Source organism: Artibeus jamaicensis, unplaced genomic scaffold (assembly GCF_021234435.1).
Source record: "Artibeus jamaicensis isolate MK-2021 breed Jamaican fruit bat unplaced genomic scaffold, CSHL_Jam_final contig_2170, whole genome shotgun sequence".
Classification (NCBI taxonomy): domain Eukaryota; kingdom Metazoa; phylum Chordata; class Mammalia; order Chiroptera; family Phyllostomidae; genus Artibeus; species Artibeus jamaicensis.
In genome coordinates this window covers 3,537,919-3,559,707 of record NW_026521445.1, presented here as the reverse complement: position 1 = coordinate 3,559,707, position 21,789 = coordinate 3,537,919, and the positions used below count along the sequence as shown (strand labels likewise).

Here is a 21,789-nt window from a genome sequence, read left to right as displayed (position 1 = left end):
TCTTTCGTTCTTAGGCAACCAAGAGTTCATTTTACCAGTTGGCCGCCTGCTCACTCTTGCTCACTGCCTGTCTCTGCTCATACACCAGGGTCCAGTTTCTGGAGGCGTGGTTTTCATCCTTTTGATTGGCTACTTCAAAGCAACATAAATGACATTTCATTTACAGGAAGTGAGTAACTTAGAAAGGGTTTCCAGAGATGGTCATCTGCTTGTCAGATCCTAGCTTTTCAAGTACAAGCAAATCTCACTGTCCTTTTTAACTTACGGGCAAGTCTGTGCTAATGATAACAAAGTCAATCAAAAAGACAGACTGGAAAGAGATTAGATCATTCAGGGGTTGTCAGTGTTTAAACATGTGTCTCCAGGCGCAAACACCCTCCTTGCTCCCCTGTATGTCCTGCTAACTCCAAAACAAGCAGACCTCTAAAAACGATGACTCCTTTGGTGACCATCCCTATAGTTTGTGAATAATCTGAGTGGTATTTATACTTTAGATGTTGAAAATAGTGAACATAGCTTCTCATTCCCTAATTTGTCTGCTTCATAGAGTAAGTCTAATGAAGTGTGCACAGCACGTGAGAGCGTGCAGGGCCAGATGTCTGATGTCCTCCATGGGACTCTCTGTGGGTCACTTCCGAGGCCCAAGTCACTTGAGTAAGTGTGGAAACTCCCACAGCTAATGTACAGCCCATGTCCAATTATAAGTTTCCACTCTTTCCTAAACAGCACAGTGCCTCCCCCTCCAATCTCTACATTAGCTTAAGTAACATCCTTCAGAGCCATCTTTAGGGCATTGCAAGTCAAGAACTCTGAACTTGACCGAATAGGCAATAACTGAGGGAAGCAACAGAAACAGGAGGGGGGGGGGTCTCAAGGTTGAATGGACATCTGACCATCTTTTTGACCATCACAAACATATGAATTCCTTTCTTTGGTAAATACTTCACCTTATTACACAGCCCATTTCTGTGGGCTATAGAAGCTGAAAATACCAGGCATCATTTTGTAGTCTTTCTTGCAACCAAATCACTGATAATATGACCCACCCTAGATTTTTAAAAAATTTTTATTGATCGCTTTGAGAGAGAGAGAGAAAAACATCGCTTTGTTGTTCCACCTATTTATGCATTTATTGGTTGATTGCTGTGTGTGCCCTGACCAGGGATTGAACTTGCAACCTTGGCATATCAGGACGATGCTCCAACCAGCTGAACTAGCCGGCCATAGCCACCCTAGATTTTGAATGAAGTCACTTAGGTGAGGAAGCCAGGACTGTGAGGGTGGGCAGTACGGCAACGTGGTGAGGTGGGCAGTATTAGGCGCAGGGTCTGTAGCCGTGGCCACTGGTCTTTATGTTTCTGGTTCGGTGGCATGAATTTGGTTTTTCCACCCTCCTGGAGATTTTGTGAACTATCCACTATATTTCGGTAAATTCATTTTCTTCTTAAATTAGCCAAATTTAGTTTCTTTTGTTTGCATCTTTAAGAATCAGGCTTAATGAGGCAATGAATAGCCTGAAGTGATTGTCACAAGGAGACCGTTAGGGAAAATTTAAAAAGAAGGGAGGAAGAGAAGAAAATCTGGGACCTGTTATAGAGCCTGGATAGCTTTCCAGGCAAGAAAATATGAGTTAATTTTCAGGGATGAGATACCGGCAGTCCATGGCAGATGGGGGGGTCGCTGTTGGGAAAGCGTTTTGAAAAGACCCCCTTATGGCAAGAGGAATATGTGTCCAAAGGCTACACTTGCAGCGAACATTTTTTATTCTTTTTCTTCACTTTTCCCGTGTTTGTGGAATTTCTCACCTTATGAGACGGAGCCTCATCTTCCACTCTATCTGGACTGTGCCCTTTGGACCCATCTTCCACGCCGGCAAAGAAATGCAGCAGCACCGCCCCCACCCCCACCAAGACCCTCTCGGGGACCAGGCACCGGAGGTCGGTAGCTTCAGCAGCAATGGCAGGCCATGCTGAAGTCTTAGTTCTGAGTACCAGGGGTGCCACAGGGAGCCTTCCTGCACGGGCACTCGTGGCCTTGACTTGGGAACTCACCTGCAGACAGCCCTACAGGGAGCCAGAGCAAAAATGGGGCAAAATGCCTGTCTGCCCATCCCCCTGGGTTTACTGAGGGAACAGGTGCATCGGCAGATGTGAAACACTCCCGGGAGGGGTGGAGAGGTGTCTGGACCCAACATGATTTCAGGTAGGGCCAGAGTCCAAAATATACAAAAGGTTTGTGACTTTTTGGTTTCCTGTTTTAGCCGAAGGCTGTTATAAGGTGTAGTGAGGAAGATAAAGCAGAAACACCTAACTAAGGGAAAGGGGATAAGGAAGGAAAAACTTCTAGGAGAAGGTGGTATTTAAACTAAAGTTAGCCCTGGATGGGTAGCTCAGTAAGTTGGAGTATTGTCCCAATGCACCAAGGTTGCAGGTTCAATCACTGGTCAGGACACATACAAGAATCAACCAATGAGGACATAAATAACTGGAACAATAAATTGATTTTTTTCTCTCTCTCTCTGCCTTTCCCTTCAAATCAATCAATCAATAAAGTTAGCCAGGTGAAGGGGGAAACAGAATAAAGCGGAGAACCACAGTAGTTCCATAAAACCAGAGAGAGGTTCACCAGGGAGAAGGGAGGAGAGGGTTATCAAGAAACGAGATTAGAAGCCCTGGCTGGTGTAGCTCAGTGGATTGAGCGCGGGCCTGCGAACCAGACAATCGCTGTTCGATTCCCAGTCAGGGCACATTCCTGGGTTGCAGGCCAGTTCCCTGCAGGCCAATTCCCAGCAGGGGACGCAGGAAAGGCAACCATACATTGATGTTTCTCTCCCTCTCTCCTTCCCTTCCCCTCTAAAGATAAATAAATAAATAAATCTTTAATAAAAAAAAGAAAAAAAAAAGAAATGAGATTAGAAGGTTGTTCATCATATTGCACAAAACCTGACACTTATTTACTATGTGTTTATTCCCTAGCATTCATTTAGATGGAGCCAAAGAAATGATTGCATATTAGATAGTTTCCCTGCGGGCTGCCAAGTTTGGGGAGATAATTCTCCACAGGTCTCTCACATGTCTGTGTGCACAGCTGTAGTCCCAGATTACCTCTCTTCAAGGATGTTTGTGTAGCCACCGACAGAAGTCACGTCTCCTGCTGGAGCAGAGGGTGGGTTTGTTTGTTGTCCCATGTAATGAAGAGAATGGCTTCTTCCAGGCAGAGGTTGGGTCTCTTCAGCTCAGAGGTCGTCAGCTGTCAGGCAAAAGCTCTGTGTTGTGGCCTGGGTCTGGCTGGCTCCACACCATTTGGCAGGAGGGCAGCGGGGAAGCAGCCAGAACAGGAGGCCGGTGCTGCTGGCTGTGCTCTGAGAGGTCAAGTCCTTTGCCTCTGAACCAAGAGTTTCATGTCTTCTGCCAACGGCCATGAAACTGTGGCAGGCTAACACTTCATTGCTCCTGACAGTAGATTTTTTTTCTTTTTATTTTTGAGAAGCGAAATATTAACTTTGGATCTGGCCTTTTATATATATATATATATATATATATATATATATATATATATACACACACACACACACACACACACACACACCCTCAGAGCCGGTGTGCCCTGGTACAATTCTACCTGAGATAGGGTTTGTTGACTGATCCATATGTCTTCCAGTATTAATATGCACTAGCTTGTGAATCTGTGCTTTCTATGGAGGAAAGGGCAACCACACGAAAGGTGAATATTTCCCTAGTGTAAAGATAAATGCAAAGAAGGAGCTGGTTCTAGGCCAAGTACTACTCAGCTTGCCATACAGAATAATAGGCTATTCACGCAAACTGAAAAGAGGAACAAGCCAAGTTAAAAGCTGAACATTAGTCTGCCACCCAAGAAGGAAGGACAGAGGTGGTTGTAGCCAAATGGGATTTGGTCACGGGGTGATTCTTAATTCTAGCAATGCCCGCTTTGGGAATGGGCAATAAAATGTAACAAGAAGTTTCATTTATAGGCATCTTATTACTCTGTCAAATATGTACTTACTAAAATTATCAAAATCATAGTTCATCAGAGTGAATGCAATTAAGTGTTTAGAAGCAAGCTGTTAATTTTGAGAACTTTAGCCTTCTAATTGATTGGTGTGGTTGGTTGATACTGATTCATAGAAACAAACTAAATATTTTAGATTAATAAAGACAACATTGCTATAAAGTGAAATTTTAGGCAATACACCTTTGAAAGTATCTTTAATAGCTCAAATCATCTCTTCAAAACATCTAACTGACAAAAGAGAATGAGTGAAGATACAATACATTTTTTTGTGACTAAACAAAATGTTTTCTTGGTGATCTAGCAAATAATTTTGGCTTCCTTTATAACTGATATTTGTAAATGGTTTAGACAGACACTGAAGACGAATCAGAATGATGGTATTTTTTGTGTCTCTGGAGATGTACTTTATCCAAATATGGCATGATCTGGGGGAAAAAAAGTACTTGTTATATAATTTACAATACATGTCACAAATTTCAAAGTAACCCTGGGGGCAGAGAGGATGAGTATCATTTCACAGTTACAGAAAGTGAGGTTGAGAAACACTGAGTGACCAAAGGCACGAGACTAGTCAAAACCAGACCCAGACCATGAACCCAAGTGCAATGGTCTGCATGTTTGCATCCCCCCCAGATTCCCATGTTGGACCCTTGATTCCAGTGTGGTGGTGTTAGAAGGAGGGGCCTTTGGGAGGGAATTAGGTCACAAGGGTGGAGCCCTCATGAATGGGAGCAGTGCCCTTGTAAGAAGGGGCCTGAGAACTAACCAGCTCTTTCGGCCTGTGAGAGGACACAGCAAGAAAACAGCCAGCCCTCTACAGACCAGGAAGAGGGCCAGCACCTAGAACCTGACCTGACCTGACCTGACCCTCTGACCTCAGACTTCCATGCTCAGACCTGTGAGAAATAAACTTGTTGTTTACATCACCAGTGTATGGTCATTTTTTTATAGCAGTCTAAGCTAAGATACTCAGGCTTTCTGTTTTTAAGGCTAGCATCTTTAAGACTGCCCCTCTTTTGGGGTTCACACCTATAAGTAGGAGAGTAAGGGGAGAACTTGGTAAGGGTTGTAGGGTATTGGGAAATTCTATTTAGGTAGAGTGATTTCCATGAATTGGCTTTTGAACAAAGATCAGAATAAAGCGAGGGAAAGAGAGAGAGAGAGAGTGCTCCGGGCAGAGGGAACAGCATGTGCCAGGTCCCTGAGGTGGGAACCAGAGTGATAACACCCCAGGAGCAGGAAGGAAACCTTCATGGCCAAGTGGGATGAGGCCAGGGAGAGTAGAAGAGATGAAGATGAAGAGATAAGCCCACAGGAGGAGGAGTGGATTGTACCCTCAGTGTGATGTGAGACCATGGGTGTGTTTTAAGCACTGAGTGATGTATATAATACACATTTTGAAAAGATTGCTGGGGCTGTTCTGTGAAGAACTAAACGTGAGAGGTGCCGGAGTGGAGGCCAGGGGACAGTTGTGAGGTCCCTGCTGTATTCTGGGAGAGAGACAATCGTGGACTGGGTCTGGGTGGCACCGGTGATCAGATTCAGGACCGATTTTGATGGGACAGTTGACAGGACTTCCTGACAGATTGGAGGTGGGTGTGAGACAAAGAGGAGAGTCAAAGGTCCTCCTAGACATCTGGCCATTTTCTGAGACAAGGAGGGGTCAAGGGTGAATATGCGTGTCGGCAGGGTGGAGGGAGGAACTTTCTATTTTGGCAATGGCACCTGTGAGATAACATCAAGGAGAGGTGACTCTGATATGTGCAGTAGGACAGATGTGTCCAGAGCTGGAGAGAAAGGTCAGGGCAGAAGCAGAAATGCGGGAGTCAGCAGAACGGGGATGAGACTTTGGGTCCCGAACCAGGCCCAAGGCCTGCGGCGTATGTGGGCTGAGAAGGAACGGAGTGCAGGTGATGAGGGGACCCAGTGCTGAGCGCTGGTGTTCTTCAGCATTCAGAGGACAGGAGAGGGCCATCTTGGGTGAAGAGGGTGTTATTTTATGGTTACGATGTTTGTCATCTGATGAATTGCATACTAAGTGAGGGCCTACTAGAGTAACATGCTCATCAAATGTTAGAGGCAATGTCCCATCTTTTTGTTTTATGAATGAGGGGGTTTCTCTTTGCATCTGCTGGCCTCCTGGAGGAGGGCTACTCTGTCAGCTCTTCTCAGTGTGGTGTGGCAGGCCCGAACTTCTGCTTTCGACTGGGCTAAGTTCTCTTTCGGGGTGAGTTCGCCTTTGGCTGCCTTGAAGCCAATTCCTCCCATAGATAACAGATTTATTTTCCAGTAACAAAGCCAACAATTTTTACCTCCACCCATCTCTCAATTGACGTAAATCCAAATTAGGAACAGAAGTGTATCATTGTTGACTTTTTCAGACCTTAACAGTATTCAGAATAAAGCAGACACTCAAAAAAAATGTTAACACCCTTTTCTAACACCCAGGTACTTTCCTCTTGCGGAAATAAAAAGAAAATAAACCCCAATATCCCCTTTCTAAAAATCCCTGATGAGAATTAAAGTGGAAACCAAAGACCATGAGTTTCAAGTACAGACTAATGAGAAAACCACAGGGGAGAAATCTTCGTAAGTTTGTGAATACACAGCCCTGGATCGAAAGAAATACTGAGCATTTGTTTCGATGATTGGTTTTCATGCTTGTCGGTCTCAGGGTCCATCATACTCTTAAAAATGATCGAGGGCCTTATCAAGCTTCTGTTCCTGTGTGCTGTCTTTCTCAGTACTAAGAAATCAGCACTAAGAAAATATTTAACACTCAACAACGCAAGTCTAGATTCATTAGTGGTCAGGGTAGTGGTGTCGTTGCACATCTGAACTGCTCCTGGAAAACCCCATTTTACTCCCATGAGGTCGTGAGAGTAAAAATGACAAATAATATCTCAGTATTATTCTTGCCACCAGATGGGGACCAGGCCGAGTCTCCCCGAGCCCAGCCAGCACCGTGTGGGTTCTCGGCTTTGTGTAGGAAAGACTTTACAACGAGTCCAGGTGATTTTTAAGACTGTATTTACTGGCACTCTGTCTCTCCCGCAAGCATGTCCACCTTGCTTCCCTCTCAGGGTACATTTGCGGGTCCCCACAAGACTTACAACTGGGGGAGCAGTGGGCAGTGACCACTGGTTCAGCATTAACCCCCTGACTCTGTCTCCAAGGCCCCTTTTCTCTGACTTTTCACTGAGCGAGAGCAGCCCCATCTGGGCTTGTTTCTTTCCCCTAACACTTCCAGAGCCGAAGCTGCCCCGCCTGGGGTCTGCTCTGTTGCTTCTCCTGCCCTGAGCCCTCCCTCCTGTCACTGACCCCAGCTTTGAAAATGTGCTCCACAAATCAAAAAAGCAAAAAAATAGTGTATTTATTAAAACCGGGGACAGTGAGAGTTTAGGAGAAAGAAAATTGAAAGTTCACACTTGAGATAAGGCGTGGCCATGCTCCAGAGAACGCCCAGCGCTGGCGTCCTTTGTCCTGAGGACTGTTACTGTTCTTTTGCAGCGCTCGGGAGCGGGTTTCAGCAGAATACCCAGCAGTTTTCCACGTGTGTCCTCTAATATGTTGATGTACCAAAATGAGTGCATAGAGGGACCAGCTTTGCCTGCCTCTTACATTTGTTTGACTCTAACTGAGTTTTTGGTTATTTATTCCCTTGACTTCATCCTTGGGTTTGCCAGCACTAATGGCGCTAACTGGGTCTCTGTTATTTATCTCCCTGACTGGGGTGATTTAAGCCATTTAGTTTCTGGTTAGAGAGAAGTGTACATTATTCTCTCCCAAGGGTCCTTGGTGGGGAAGGTAAGATCTTGCCCTGTACTCGCTGGCTGTAAATTGCTTGATCTGTCTGACTTTATTTGCCTAAGCATTCTCTTCAGTTTCCCTTTTCCCACTTGTCAAAACAATCCTCCTAATATACGCCCTCATCAGTCTGGCTCAGTTGGTTGAACCTTGTCCCACAAATCAAAAATTCACCGGGTTGATTCCCAGCCAGGGCCCACGCCTGGGTTGGGGGTTCAGTCCTGGTCAGGGCAACTGATCGATGTTTCTCTCCCTCTCTTCCCCTCTCTCTAAGAAAAACAAACAAATAAACATTTAAATTTTTTATTTTATTATTTTTTTAAGATTTTATTTATTTATCTTTACAGGGGAAGGGAAGGAGAGAGGGAGAGAAGCATCAATGTATGGTTGCCTTTCGTGCGTCCCCTGCTGGGAACCGACCTGCAACTCCGGTATATGTCCTGACTGGGAATGGAACCACGATTGTCTGGTTTGCAGGCCTGCGCTCAATTCACTGAGCTATACCAGCCAGGGCTAAAATTTTATTTTTAAAAAGAAAAAATAATTCTCCTACCATCTAACTATCCTGCCTCATTATGAAAATAGCTTTGACCTCATGGACCCCTGAAAAAGATTTGAATACTGTGGGGTGCACAGACCACCCTTTAAAAACTACTAGTTCAGACTAATTAAAGAGGGAACATCTATTCACATACCAATTACCTTAACATTTAAATTAGGTCTATATTTATTCTAATTCTTGTCATAAATTTGCATTTCTGCTTAAGTCTGTTCATGCAAAGGGAACAAGGAGCTTTTCTGCAATATCTAAAGGTTTATTTTAATGTTCCAGAATTGTTGGCTTATAACCTTGATATCATTAATGTTGGTTCTGGAAATGATATTTGTTAGACTCTGTTTTGTAGAAAACCGTGAATATTTAAGCAAAGCGGTAAACTATGTTGACTATGTTGATTTTAGGAGGTGGATTTTACCTTTCACTATTAAACTTATGAGAACTAACTTACTAGCTGTGATTGAACTCATCTAGCTCCGAGTAATTCAGCCAGAATAAACTTAACATTAGGAACCCTGAAGGCATTCTTCCTTGTAAGAGAGTTACATTTTAATATAATATAAATACAGAACTATGATGGATTCACTGTAAAACCCAAAGGAGACTCTCACCGTCCCAGGCCATACTGTCATTCTCTCAACACCACTTACTAGGAACACCAGGCAAATGTGAAGTCAGCCCCTTATCAAAGAAGCTAAATCTCCAATATGGAGATTGTTTTGTTTTTGATCTACCTTAATCGTTTTTTAAAAAAATTATTTATTTGTTTTCAGAGAGAGGGGAAAGGAGGGAGAAAGAGAAGGAGAGAAACATAAATCAATTGCCTCTCACATGCTCCCAGCTGGGGACCTGGCCCACAACCTAGGCTTGTACCCTGACTGGGAATGGAACTGGGGGCTTTTAGGTCCACAGTCCAAATTTCAATCTACTGAGCCACACCAGTCAGGGCTACCTTAATCATGTGTTGGTTGTATTTAATATAATTATACTCTCTTTTTTTCAAATAAATGAGAAAAACATCATTGTCTTCTTTGTCCTGCAAAATAATACCACCACTGCACACTCCTTGCTCCAACCTCCCTCCGTATTTTATTATTGTTTTGGGGGAACTTTTGCTTAATATTTATCATCAAAATCAGTTCCATTGCATCTCAATTTCGCACATGAAATTTTTGCAGAGACAACAGAAATTGGTGAGATAGGAGACCTTCTGAGGTTGTGTGGTCTACTATCATGACCTGTAACAACTTTTCCCAAAATACGGTTCTCAGGCCATCAGCATCAGACACACCTTAAGCCTGCTGAGAATGCAGGCTCCAGGCCCCAAACTAGGGCCTGTTGGATGAGGTGTCTGGGATTCTGTAAGTACAAGAAAATGAGACTCCTTGGTCTTAGGTCCTCCATCAACTAGCCTAGTTTACGGATGCTTTTAACTTCAGACAGATCACCTTTAAGCTATCCCAGAACAATACCTATGAACCTGTTCCAACTCCAGAAATTCTCGCTAAATTTAAGTACAAATCCCCCCGATTGATTGGGTAGGAATCCTACCCACAGCATCTTACTTTTTGGTGGAAAGTGCCTTTTCTCCGTGTGAACAAGGGCACTCAGTTTGATCCAGGAGCCCCTGCCACTGTCAGGAACAGCTTCCTTGGTCTGGGTGTACAGACAGGACTTGGAGGCCTCGTCAAAGTGCCTCTTTTGAACTCTCAATAAGCTGACTTCATTGCTTCTTTCCACCAAGCAGTTGGACTCACGCTTTTCATTGATCTCCTTCAGGAGACGTTGTTTGTTGGCCCTAACTTTTACAGTTATTTCATTGGTTCTGTTTATAGATGGCATTATGCTGACAGACTACTCATCAGGTGCTTCTCGTGTCCTGCAGACAAATGGAAAAAAATACCATCAGTCCAGAAGCTGCTACTGTTTGCAGTCCAGTATTAAGGAGCCTGTTCTCTCTCCTCCTACAAAATATGCCCAAATGCTGCACACCCCCCACCACACACCTCACTCTGCTGTTAATTATTGTTTTTCTGTTTGTTCCTGTTGCTTCAGGGGAAAGAAGGGGTTAAAGAAAAGATATAGTCGAAGAATATATTTTGGTTTTTAAATGTTATGCATTGATTCTTGCTTTTAAAAAGTTTTGTTGGTTCTTCTGATTATAAAAATAATATATACTTATTGTAGAAAATTAAGAAAATATAGAAAAGCACAAGATAGAAAAGCTTAATTCACTTTTGATCTGGAGACAACCAAATTTACATTTTGGTGTTTCTTTTCCAATGAATATCCAAAGGAATTTAATTATAAAAAAGTACAGAAAAAGGACTTCCGCCAAGATGGAGGTATAGGTGGATGTGCCGTGCCTTCTCACACAACCAAGTTTAGGGACAACTAAATATTAGCATCAGAAAACACAACCAGAACACGGAAAATTGAACTTTTCAGAAGTCCGTTAACAACAAATTCTTCAGCCCGACCGGTAAGGGGCGAAACCGGCGTCTCGTGAGGGGTTGCACAGGAGGACTGGGTCGGACCCGGGCGCGGAATCCAGACGCGTGAATCCAGACGCACGGGTTCCAAACGCAGGATTGGACCTAGTGAGCGACCGAGCAACCCACCGGGTGAGCAACTGCAGAGGAGACAGTGGGGAGGCGGTGCTGCGTGTTGACTGCGGTCGCCTATTTGCGGGCGAGCGGACAGGCGAGGGAGTGGGCTGGGCGGTTGGACTGGGGCCCGGCGGTCCCCATGGCTTGCTGCAGTAGAGGCCGCGGCCATTTCCCCACTCTGACCACGCCCCCACATACAGCGTCACAACCCAGCGACCTGGGAGTCCAAGGCGCCGCTTCTCACATTTAAAGGGCCAGAACAGACCAAAAATGTCGCAGGAAGACCTCAAAGCCCCAGAGATAAATCTAAGCGATGAAGAAATAGCAAAACTCTCAGACGCACAGTTTAAAACACTGGTCATCAGGATCCTAACAGATCTGGTGGATTATAGCCACAAATTAGAGAAACATATGAAGGCTAAACTAATGGAAATGAATGGAATTCCACAGGAAACCCATAGCGATGAAAAGGAAACTGGGACTCAAATCAATGGAGTGGACCAGAAGAAAGCAAATAATGGCCAAACAGAAAAGAGTCAAGGAGCAAGAATTCAAAGAAATGAGGAGAGTCTTAGGAACCTCCAGGACATCTTTAAACGCTCCAATATCCGAATTATAGGGGTACCAGAAGGGGGAAAGACACAGCTACCAGTGGAAAACTTATTTGAACAAATAATAAAAGAAAATTTCCCCAATCTGGCAAAGGAAATAGACTTCCAAGAAATCCAAGAAGCTCAGAGAGTACCAAAAAAGTTGGACTCAAGAAGAAACACACCAAGGCATATCATAATTACATTAGCCAAAATTAAAATGAAGGAGAGAATCCTAGAAGCAGCAAGAGAGAAGGGGACAGTCACCTACAAAGGAGTTCCCATCAGACTGTCAGCAGATTTCTCAAAAGAGACCTTACAGGCAAGAAGGGGCTGGAAAGAAATATTCCAAGTCATGAAATCTAAAGACCTACAACCAAGATTGCTCTATCCAGCAAAACTTTCATTTAGAATGGAAGGACAGATAAGGTGCTTCTCAGATAAGACCAAATTCAAGGAGTTCATCATCACCAAGCCCTTATTATATGAAATGTTAAAGGGACTTATCTAAGAAAAAGAAGTTAAAGAAACATGAACAGTGAAAGAACAACAAGCTCACAGTTATTAACAACCACACCTAAAATGAAAGCAAACTAAAAGAACAGCTAGATCAGGAGTGGAAACATAGAAATGAAGATCTCAAGGAGGGTTAGCAACAGGGGAGTGGGAGGAGGAGATGGGGGGAGAAGGTACAGAAAATAAGTAGCATAGACAGTAGATAGAAAATAGATGGGGGGCGGGGCAAGAATAGCATGGGAAATATAGAATCTAAAGGACTTGAGACACATGGACATAAACTAAAGGGGGGAATGGTGGGGATGGGGGGCAGGGTGGAGGGGAATGAAGGGGGGAATAGAACAACTGTAACAGCATAATCAATTTAAAAAAATAAAAAAAATTTTAAAAAGTACAGAAAAAGACATTAAATTGACTACAGTAGAACATAAAATGTTAAATATATAAGGGTGGTTAAGTTAGGTATTTGGGAAGATTTTGCTTGTTAAGACTATAACTTTGTCTTTTCAGGCACTTGAAGTGCTTAAAAATCAGAATATATTTACAAAGGAAATTTAAAATATTTAAAGGCCTTGAATTAGCTGAGTTTATAAGTGGACTGATTTCTTGGAGGTGTTCAGTCTGTTCCACTTGGGTGAATTTAGAAAAAAATAAGGGCGATAGTTCTTTATATAGAAGTAACTTGATTTATAAATAGACTACAAGAATCACTAAAACCAAATGTTGGCAGAAAGGTTTTTAATGTTTTAATTTTAGAAAATCGCTGTTATTGAAATTCCAAGAAACTATAGATAGACCATTCTACACACAAAGTCTATCTCAGACATGAAAAAATAATCTCACATTAACATTTTATATAGATGAACATAACTTCCTTTAAGTGAGTGTATAGGGTAGACTAGATTATTAGACAGACCTCCTAGTGAAAACTGCTAAAAATTCTGGAGAAAAAAATTTTAATGTGATAATAGAAGGAAAAGGGTGAAGGGTTTACGGAACAACTGTAAAGGACACAGGGACAAAAACAAGGGAGGGTAGAAACAGGGGAGGGAGGTGAGGAAGACTGGGGCTGTGGGGAAGGGTGGGGGGGAAGCAGACAACTGTACTTGAAGAGCAATCAAAATCAAAACTATTTAATAAAAATTTTTTAATGTGATAATTGTGAAATCATAAGAGATAATGAAATGGCAGGCCCAAAAGGGAAGAGAACCCAAGGACAAGAACCCAGAGAGGGAGATGGACCTGTGTTTGCCTTGAAAATATTTTCTGATCCCAAAGGGGGTTAAAGATTTAGTTTGCTAGCCTTGAAGACGGGACACAAAAATCAAAGCCCAAAGCCTTTGCACAGTGGGGAGTTTAAAGAAGACTTTCCCCATATTAAGCTGGGACCCAAAGGGTTAGCCCCTCAGGGTAGGAGTAAACCAGATATAAACTCACTTTTCATCACCAACTCGGCAAGGTGAGTGTTGGCTTAGCACTAAGTGTAGCTCCACAAAAGTGAAAGCACAAATAAGGGAGAACTAATGTACATAGAAAAACATATTACTATTTCTGCAGGTATATTATTTTAAATTACCTTTAACATACAGCAATCCAAAGCCTACCTGGAGTCCAGTGGTGTGGATTGGCCCACTGAGATGTTACCGTGGTGATGGAATGTTCTAGTTGTGCCATTCCAACTTCGTTCTATTTATAGAACCCTGGTTAAGGGACCTTTTAGAGGCAGAGAGATCATTTACTTTATCAGCTGAGTGTCCTTCAGTAAAGTACTAACCTCATTTAAAATCCAAAGATCTACATCCAAGATTGATCTATCCAGCAAAGCTTTCATTTAGAATGGAAGGGCAGATAAAGTACTTCTCAGATAAGCTCAAATTCAAGGAGTTCATCATCACCAAGCCCTTATTATATGAAATGTTAAAGGGACTTACCTAAGAAAAAGAAGATAAAAAAGATGAACAGTGAAAGGACAGCAAACTCACAGTTATTAAGAACCACACCTAAAACAAAAGCAAACTAAGAGGACAGCTAGATCAGGAGCAGAACCACAGAAATGAAGATCACATGGAGGGTTAGCAACAGGGGAGTGGGAGAAGGAGAAGAGGGGAGAAGGTACAGAAAATAAGTAGCATAAATGGGAGGTAGAAAATAGATAGGGGGAAGGGCAAGAATAGTAGGGGAAATATAGAATCTAAAGAACTTGAGACACGTGGTCATAAACTAAAGGGGGGATGGTGGGGAGGGGTGTGCAGGGTGGAGGGGAATGAAGGGAATAGAACAACTGTAATGGCATAATTAATAAAATATATTAGAAAAAATAAAATAAAATAAACTATTACAATTCATAAAAAAACAATAAAGTCCGTTTTCACTTTAATCAGTAAGGTGGGAAGGATACCTATTTCATTAACTTGTGTGCGTGTGTGTAGTGGGGCATGGGGAAGGAGGGAGGAGTGAATGGGACCTGCATGTAACGCTCTTCACATCCTGCCTGTAGCCATTTATTACACGGACTGATATTTCAGGAGCACCTACTCTGTGTCTGGGGCTGTCCTGGTCCGGGGGACACCTGGGAACCTGGTTCCACGGAGGCCTTAGCCTAAGGGTTTGTGGTAGGTACCTAGTAAATCACAGCTATTTTTACTGATTTTATGAAAACTTCACATTTCACTTGGAGAATTATTTCAATCATATATCTGTTTTCTCAGAAAAGGGAGTCTCCAGCTATCAAAAAAACCTTTAAAAATACATTGGTCAAGCCCTGGCTGGTGTAGCTCAGTGGATTGACTAATGTCAAGGCCTGTGAAGCAAAGAGTCGCTGGCTCATTTCCCAGTCAGGGCACATGCCTGGGTTGCAGGCCAGGTCCCCAGTAGGGGACACATGAGAGGCAACTACACACTGATGTTTCCCTCCCACTCTTTCTCCATCCCTTCCCCTCTCTCTAAAAATAAATAAATAAAACATTTATAAAAAATACATTAGTCATAATTTATCTCTTTGCAGAATTTAGTGATAAAAAAGATTGGTATTATAGGAGGCAGTTTGCAATGCCAGGGAAATTCATTGCCTAAAGAACTACATGAGAGGCCCTCAAAAGAAACTTGATCATCCAGTTCAAATAACACTGGGGTAGAGCAACTCTTGAGGCCAGTGCAAGGCAGTTGCTAAGGATAAAAAGATATTTTTTCTTTTTTTGTTCGTCTGTTTTTTTAACAAAGCTCCCAGATCATGCAAAAGGCTTATGTGGACACCTAACCAGTTGAGCCTACACAGCTCTGGCACCTGAGGATCAGGGGCCATGCTGATGTCCTTCCTTCTCCACTTGCAGCCTGGAGGAAGATTTCTGCATCAGCTTCCTTAGCAGGAAAGAGGGGTGGATACAGAGCTAGTGTGAAGATTAAACAAGAAAATAGATGAGAGGATATTGTAAACTGTAAAGTACAATACAAGCATTATGAGTTTTTCTAAAATGTATGTCAGATCAGATCATTAAAGTTCACGTGAGCTGTGCTCAAGAGTAGCACAGCTTCTCTTCTGTCATTATTTTACTATGTGATGATTTGTCACATAAAATCCCCAATTTAAACGACTTCTGTCATTATTTTACTATGTGATGATTTGTCACATAAAATCCCCAATTTAAACGACTCCTAAGCCAACAATTTTTTCTTGCCCAAAGATCTCTCTCCCAGCAGAGTTGTCAGGCTACATTCTAAAATCCCCATGTTCTTGGACTTGCTCTGGGTTTGCACTTCAAACCTTACCAATGTCTTATTTCATCCACATTCCAAAGTCATAGGATACAATACTAGGCAGGTATTATTATGGCCAACTATGTGAAATTTTATTTGAGCTGTGTTTAATTACACTTCAGAGGGAGAGAGGGCATGATTTACCCTGTGATCTAAATGAAATATAAACGTCTTGCAGTCATGAGATTGGCTTTTTTTCTGCTATCAGTCACTGCCACCTAAAGGCATTTACTGAATTGGATGCCAGAGATGCTGAATGATGTGAGTTGCCAAGTAAAAACCTTTTCTAGGTACTGAGGGCATTATAAAATACGATACGATCCAGTTCCTGGTTTCAAATCTAGGTAAGGGATAAAATAGGCAAAGGATAAGCTAAGTGACATTGCCGGGAAGAGCACAGTGAGTGTGTCTAACAGTGTAACCGCGGTCCGTGGAGAGAGAGGTCTGGGGGCTGCAGGCATGGAGATAGATTAAGAAGGAGGTGGGAACTGAGCTGAGCTGGACCATGACGGGATGGGTAGGACCTGGCTACTTTGAGAGAAGATGGGCAGCAGTTCTTAGCAGATCATGAGGGAGACCGTGTGATAAACATGTGCACACTGAACTGGAGGCACTGAGTAGATAAAGGGGTGCAATTTCTTCTCCGCTCTGCCGGTCCTCCTGCTGTACGTACCCTCTCCAGTCGGCACACGCAGCCATGCCCGCCCCCTTCCATCCTGACCCAAGGGCAGTGCATTAGAAATGTCACACTCCCGACCCAGGAGGTCAGGAAGTAGTCTTGCTGTGGTAGCTAATGTATCTACTACTATACAATGTGACATTGTGACTTATAATGATAAATATATATTTGGCGTTCATCCCTGTTCCTGGCACAGAGCTTCTAAAACCCTTGGAATTTCCTGTGATGAGAACGATGGTGTCTTTTTTAATGTTAATGATGAGACTTTTGGAAAGCACCGAACGTGGTCTCCAAGCAGTCAGTAGAGCCCAGGACCCCAGCTCCTTTAGCCACTGTGATTAATGATTTTTCCCCTATAGAACCCGTCCCCTGGAAACCATTGAGGAGCTAGGTCTCTGAGCACCAGCTTACCTGTGACTCTGTGCTTGGCACCATCTCCCCAAATAATAAACCTCTACTTTCTTTGCTATAAACTCCTATTTGCTTTTTTAAAAAGACTTTATGTACTTACTTTTAAAGAGGGGAAGGGAGTGAGAAGGGAGGGAGAGAAACATCTAGGTGTAAGAGAAACATCAATTGGCGGCCTCCCACATGTGACCCAACTGGGGGCCTGGCCTAGGACTCAGGCCTGTGCCCCGACCGGGAATTGAACCAGTGACCCTCCAGTTTTCAGAATGCCACCCAACCCACTGAGCCACACCAGCCAGGGCTCTTGTTCGCTTTTGATTGATCTTTAAGGTGCACAGCTGAACAGACCTCTTTAGTCTGGTAACACTTCTCCAGTCAAACTTCAGTAGTTCCTTAAGGTTTAGAGAATAAAACTGAGGGTCCTTAACTTAAAATTCAAGGCCCTGCACAATCTGGCCCCCAGCTGCCTTCTTTTCCACTGTAGCCAGACCAGTTCCCCCCAAATGCCATTTCAGTTCCCACCCACGTGCCCTTTTCTCACCCTCCAGAGTGTCCTTCTCCTCTTCTCCAACAATATGAAAGTGATCCAGTTTTCTCTTGCTTCCCATCACCCCTCCTAAGTGTTAGTGACTGGCCTAGCTCAAGGCTCAGTAGTGAAGCAGGTGATATTCGTTACTGACTCCACTTTGCTATGACTCAGCCCCCAGATGCCCCCACCACCAAGACCTTCTCTCCCAAAGTTTCAATGGGCCTGATCCCCCTTGGTCCATAATCTTCACCAAGGGAAGGATGTGTTGAAGCACGTATGGTAGATGTGTGTGCACACACACGTACCCATGAGTTCGCCAGCGTTGGCTCATCAACCCTGGCATTGTTCCACTCCACTCCCTACCTTCCAGTTCAGACTTGCTGTCTCTCTCAGCTGGTTTCTGGGCTCCATGCTTGTGTTCCCTTTTGTCACCTATACCTCTTGGACTAGGAACTTGATTTCTCCTTGTGGCCTGGCTCCACCTGGCATTTCCTCTAAATACTGTTTTCAGGAGTTGTTTATTCTCCCAACTCTAAGCATAGACAACTCTGAAGACTCCTTAGTAAATGCTCTGGGTTGGCCAGGGTTTGAGAGGGAGATGGAAGTCTATTTTCATTGGTCCAATACCCTCATCACAGTTCCAGTAAATGAACTTCAGAGTACTGGGTCAACAGGGAACATGTAAAGAGGTTGCACAGCCTTTTTAGTGCAAACCAGGCAATGAAGATATTAGTTGCAATAGGTGGGAAGGGTAAGCAGATGCAGATTTACCATCAATCTAATATAGATGAAGCTTCAGGGTCTCTTTGGAGGCCTTATATCTATTTTCGTAATTTAATGTTGATGCCAGTTTCTTAAAGAGATCCTGAAAGTGGTTAAGCCTCCTCTATCCCTTCATTCTCAACTTATCCATCCCACAGAGTAGAACGGTGGCTGTTCTGGTGGACAGGGTGTGGTAATAGTGGTGCAAACTCAACGCAAGCCTGTTAAAATTTACTCCCCAGCCCATGAAACGTGGATTTCACAGCTAGTGGCATTGTTCTGGTTTGCAGCTTTTAAACGGCGGAAAAACCTTTGCTCAGGGACAGCCACATCACTCCTAATAGCTTCCTGGACCTTGACTTCTGGGCGCCGTTTAGATCTCATATCACTGGATTGTTACTTACTCAAATCTGGCTCAGACTTGGCATTCGAAGTGGCTCAGTCTCATCTTGACTCCCTGCCAGGTGCTGCCCCCCGGCAGGGCTCTCGCTGGCAGAGATTACGGTTCATGGTATGTTACACATCCAAACATATGATATTTACATGATTTATGCCTAAACTGGTTAATGGATACCTGCCTTTGAAGCCTCCAGAGAGAGGAGGTAAGGCCAAGAGATTAGAATGACATTATTGAGAGACACTGCTGAGTTTCTCCTTTTCCTTACTTTATTCTTTCTTTTACAGAACTTAGTTACAGTAGGCGTGTGAGGTTTTGTCTAGGACTTTCATAGGAAATACCTAATTTTACTTTTTATGAGTCACAGAAATTAAAATCAGAAGAAATTCTAGATGTTGCATATCTTGATCTTCCGTGGAGTTTTGTGATACCACATGCACGGTCCAACATGATGGCATCTAACCCTTGTTAGGGATGTCACACGGTGGTCCAGTCAACAGCTGGCCACCTCCAATGATAAGAAATCCGCCCCTTGTCAGGTAGAGGGTAGTTAGTATACATCACCGTGTGCCACCCTTTAGGGTCATCCACAGAGCACCTCTAGGGAGAGGCTCTGCAATCATAAATCCAGTCTGAAAAACTTGGAGTAATTCCAGAACAATCCATGCAGGGTTGCATAGATAAGACGGAGTCAAATCTAAGATAACAATGAGAATGAGATATGACTTTGAGGACTTATGGTAGCATTTACAGACTATTACTGTAGGTCAGAAGTCAGGCGGGCACCACTTAAGTGCTACATATGTATATATATTTTGATCCTCACCTGAGGAATTGATTCAAGAGAGAGGAGAGAGAAAGAGAGAAACATCAATGTGAGAGAGAAACATCACTCAGTGGCTTCCTGTGTGCACCCCTACCCAGGGACCAAACTGCAATGCAGGCTCGCGCCCTGACCGGAAGTGCAACCTGCAGCGTCTCAGTGTGGGGACCACACTGCAAGCACTGAGCAACACTGGCCAGGGCAGTGCTTTAGATTTTTTAGCCCCCACACTATTTTCATGAAGAATATTGTCTCTATTTTCCAGTTGTAGAAACTGAGGCACAGAGCAGTCCAAAGTCATGCAGCTAATAAGTGAATGACTTGGGATTTGAATCCAGGCCAGTTGGACCTGGAGTCTGGACCCTGAAGCACTATCGTAGACTACCTGAATAATTGTTAACTACGAATGTCTAAACCATACGCAGGTTTAGACATTCTTAGTTACTTATTCTTGATCCTCGTAGTAGCAATCCTATGAAACACGTACTGTTTCAGAACAGCTACTTGACACAGACACCAGCCTGAAGTGTCCACAGTGTTATGAATGAGACAAAACAAATTCATATGGACTACCGAGTCCTGTGTAGGAAAAGGGATGGTACGGCTACTCTCTCAAGAGAAGAGCACCCTGACCCTTACCTTGACAAGTTTTTATTGGCTTTCTAATAGCAAACAGCAAAGAAGGTTTTCATTCATTATACTTAGGTTTGCTTTAGGTAAATACTTTTTACAGATAGCAATGGAAGGGATGCTACTGATTACTTCTTACAGATTAACAAGGAAAAAGTGTTGCAAATGCAAGGGAACAATAAGAGTAACAGGTCTGGTTACACTTCAGTCCTTGGGAGAATTAGCACAGACTTCAGGAAGTTACTTTAAAGATAATGCAGCAAGTACTAGCTGCCTGAACTCAGAGTGAGGGAGTTTTAGCAAGAGCAAGTCACAAAGCAGCCTAGGTATAATGCAGGCCTGATTTCCCACGAGAGAACTTCTTCACAGACATGGTCCTATGTGCTGACTTGCTCCCCACTGGTTTTCCACATGGGTGCTGAGCTACATTTCCACACCTTTCGAAACGGTTCCCTACAGCTACTAAGTAATGTGCGTGAGGTCTTACAGTTAGTGAGTACTGAAGTTGAGATTCAAATCTACGTAGCCTGGCTGTAGGTGCCCTTGGTGATCCACTCCTGGTTGATGGTGACAGTGTTACATACAGAGCTTTGTCATGTACAGGGAAAGCAAATGACAAGGTGAGCGAGAGTAGGACAGGCAACAGCTGATAAATATGTTACAGGGGTGGGGGGGCAGGATTAGATGCTGACTGGTATCCAGGATACCCAGTGGACTCCCAACACAATCCTTCTTGCAAGGGACAAAGAGAGGACAAATTATCTATAGACAGAAGGAGCCTAAACAGAAAGAATGGCTTGCCTGCAGAAACACATGTAGGAAGCAGTCTCTGTGCAGAGGAAATGAGGCCTAACATAATTTTCCAGGGTCTAGTTTCAGAAAGGGGGTTGGGAAGTTTGCAGTTACCTGGATGTTTACTGTGAACACGTGGAATGAAGGTGCACCTGGGGCAAGCCAAGAAAGTTCTATTTAAAATTCTGTCCATTGGATTCCCTCTCTGAACAGCTTTTGTTTGTTTGTTTATTGTGAGCTATGTAGTTTTCATTGTACATGAAGGACTAAAAAATGCCTCTAAATATCAAATAAGTTGCACCGAATATTAACCAATGCAATTTATGACTTCATTTTTTCCAGAAATCCATAAAATAAACTTCTTAGCTAAGACTGGAGTCTTCTGGATTCTACATTTAATTATTTGTTCATTTAGAGAACAATGCTCAACAATATAATATGTAAATGTTTAGAAACTCGTATTTGTGGAGAAAATTTACAAGTTTTAGGGGAAAGGTATTCATTTACAAAACAAGTAATTATTGTAAATATTCAAAGCTTCTTAGGTGCAATCATTCAGTAAATATTTATTTAATAGTGTATTCAAGGTTAAATCTATTGTGAGAAAACTCTAGTTTCAATTTCAATTTCAGTTTAATGATTATTTGGAGCCTTTTTTTTCTTTTGTAATTTTGCTTCTCAAGAAGTAGCAGGAAAAAAGTAGCGGGGCCAACTTTTTCTCAGTTCCAGGAAGACTCGCACGGCTACGTGTGGACTCTCCAGCAGATACTATGTCCCATTTTTATTTTCCATTCACCAGAGCCCATCTGGCACACAGCGTTCAAAACAAGTTTGGTACCTGGAACCCACTGAACCCACTGAATGTGCGTGTCCCATAATTACTAACTACGGGTGTTGCTCCAA

At 43.2% G+C, this 21,789-nt stretch overlaps 1 protein-coding gene across 1 annotated transcript; it reads right to left on the bottom strand.

Moving 5' to 3' along the window:
• Positions 1 to 4,440: 4,440 nt before the first annotated feature.
• On the bottom strand, positions 4,441 to 10,240 carry SPATA45 (spermatogenesis associated 45). The gene is made up of 2 exons (XM_037164315.2): positions 9,964 to 10,240; positions 4,441 to 4,460 (listed from the first exon to the last, which is right to left on the bottom strand). Exons 1-2 carry the CDS (start codon positions 10,238 to 10,240, stop codon positions 4,441 to 4,443), a joined length of 297 nt encoding a protein of 98 aa, XP_037020210.1.
• Positions 10,241 to 21,789: the final 11,549 nt, after the last annotated feature.

Excerpts from the sequence above, each read along its gene's own strand:
- SPATA45 (XM_037164315.2), bottom strand. The coding sequence starts at position 10,240 with ATGCCATCTATAAACAGAACCAATGAAATAACTGTAAAAGTTAGGGCC. Across the intron at positions 4,461-9,963 it reads AAGGCACTTTCCACCAAAAA|ATCATGCCATATTTGGATAA; the intron begins GTAAGATGCTGT and ends TTTTTCCCCCAG.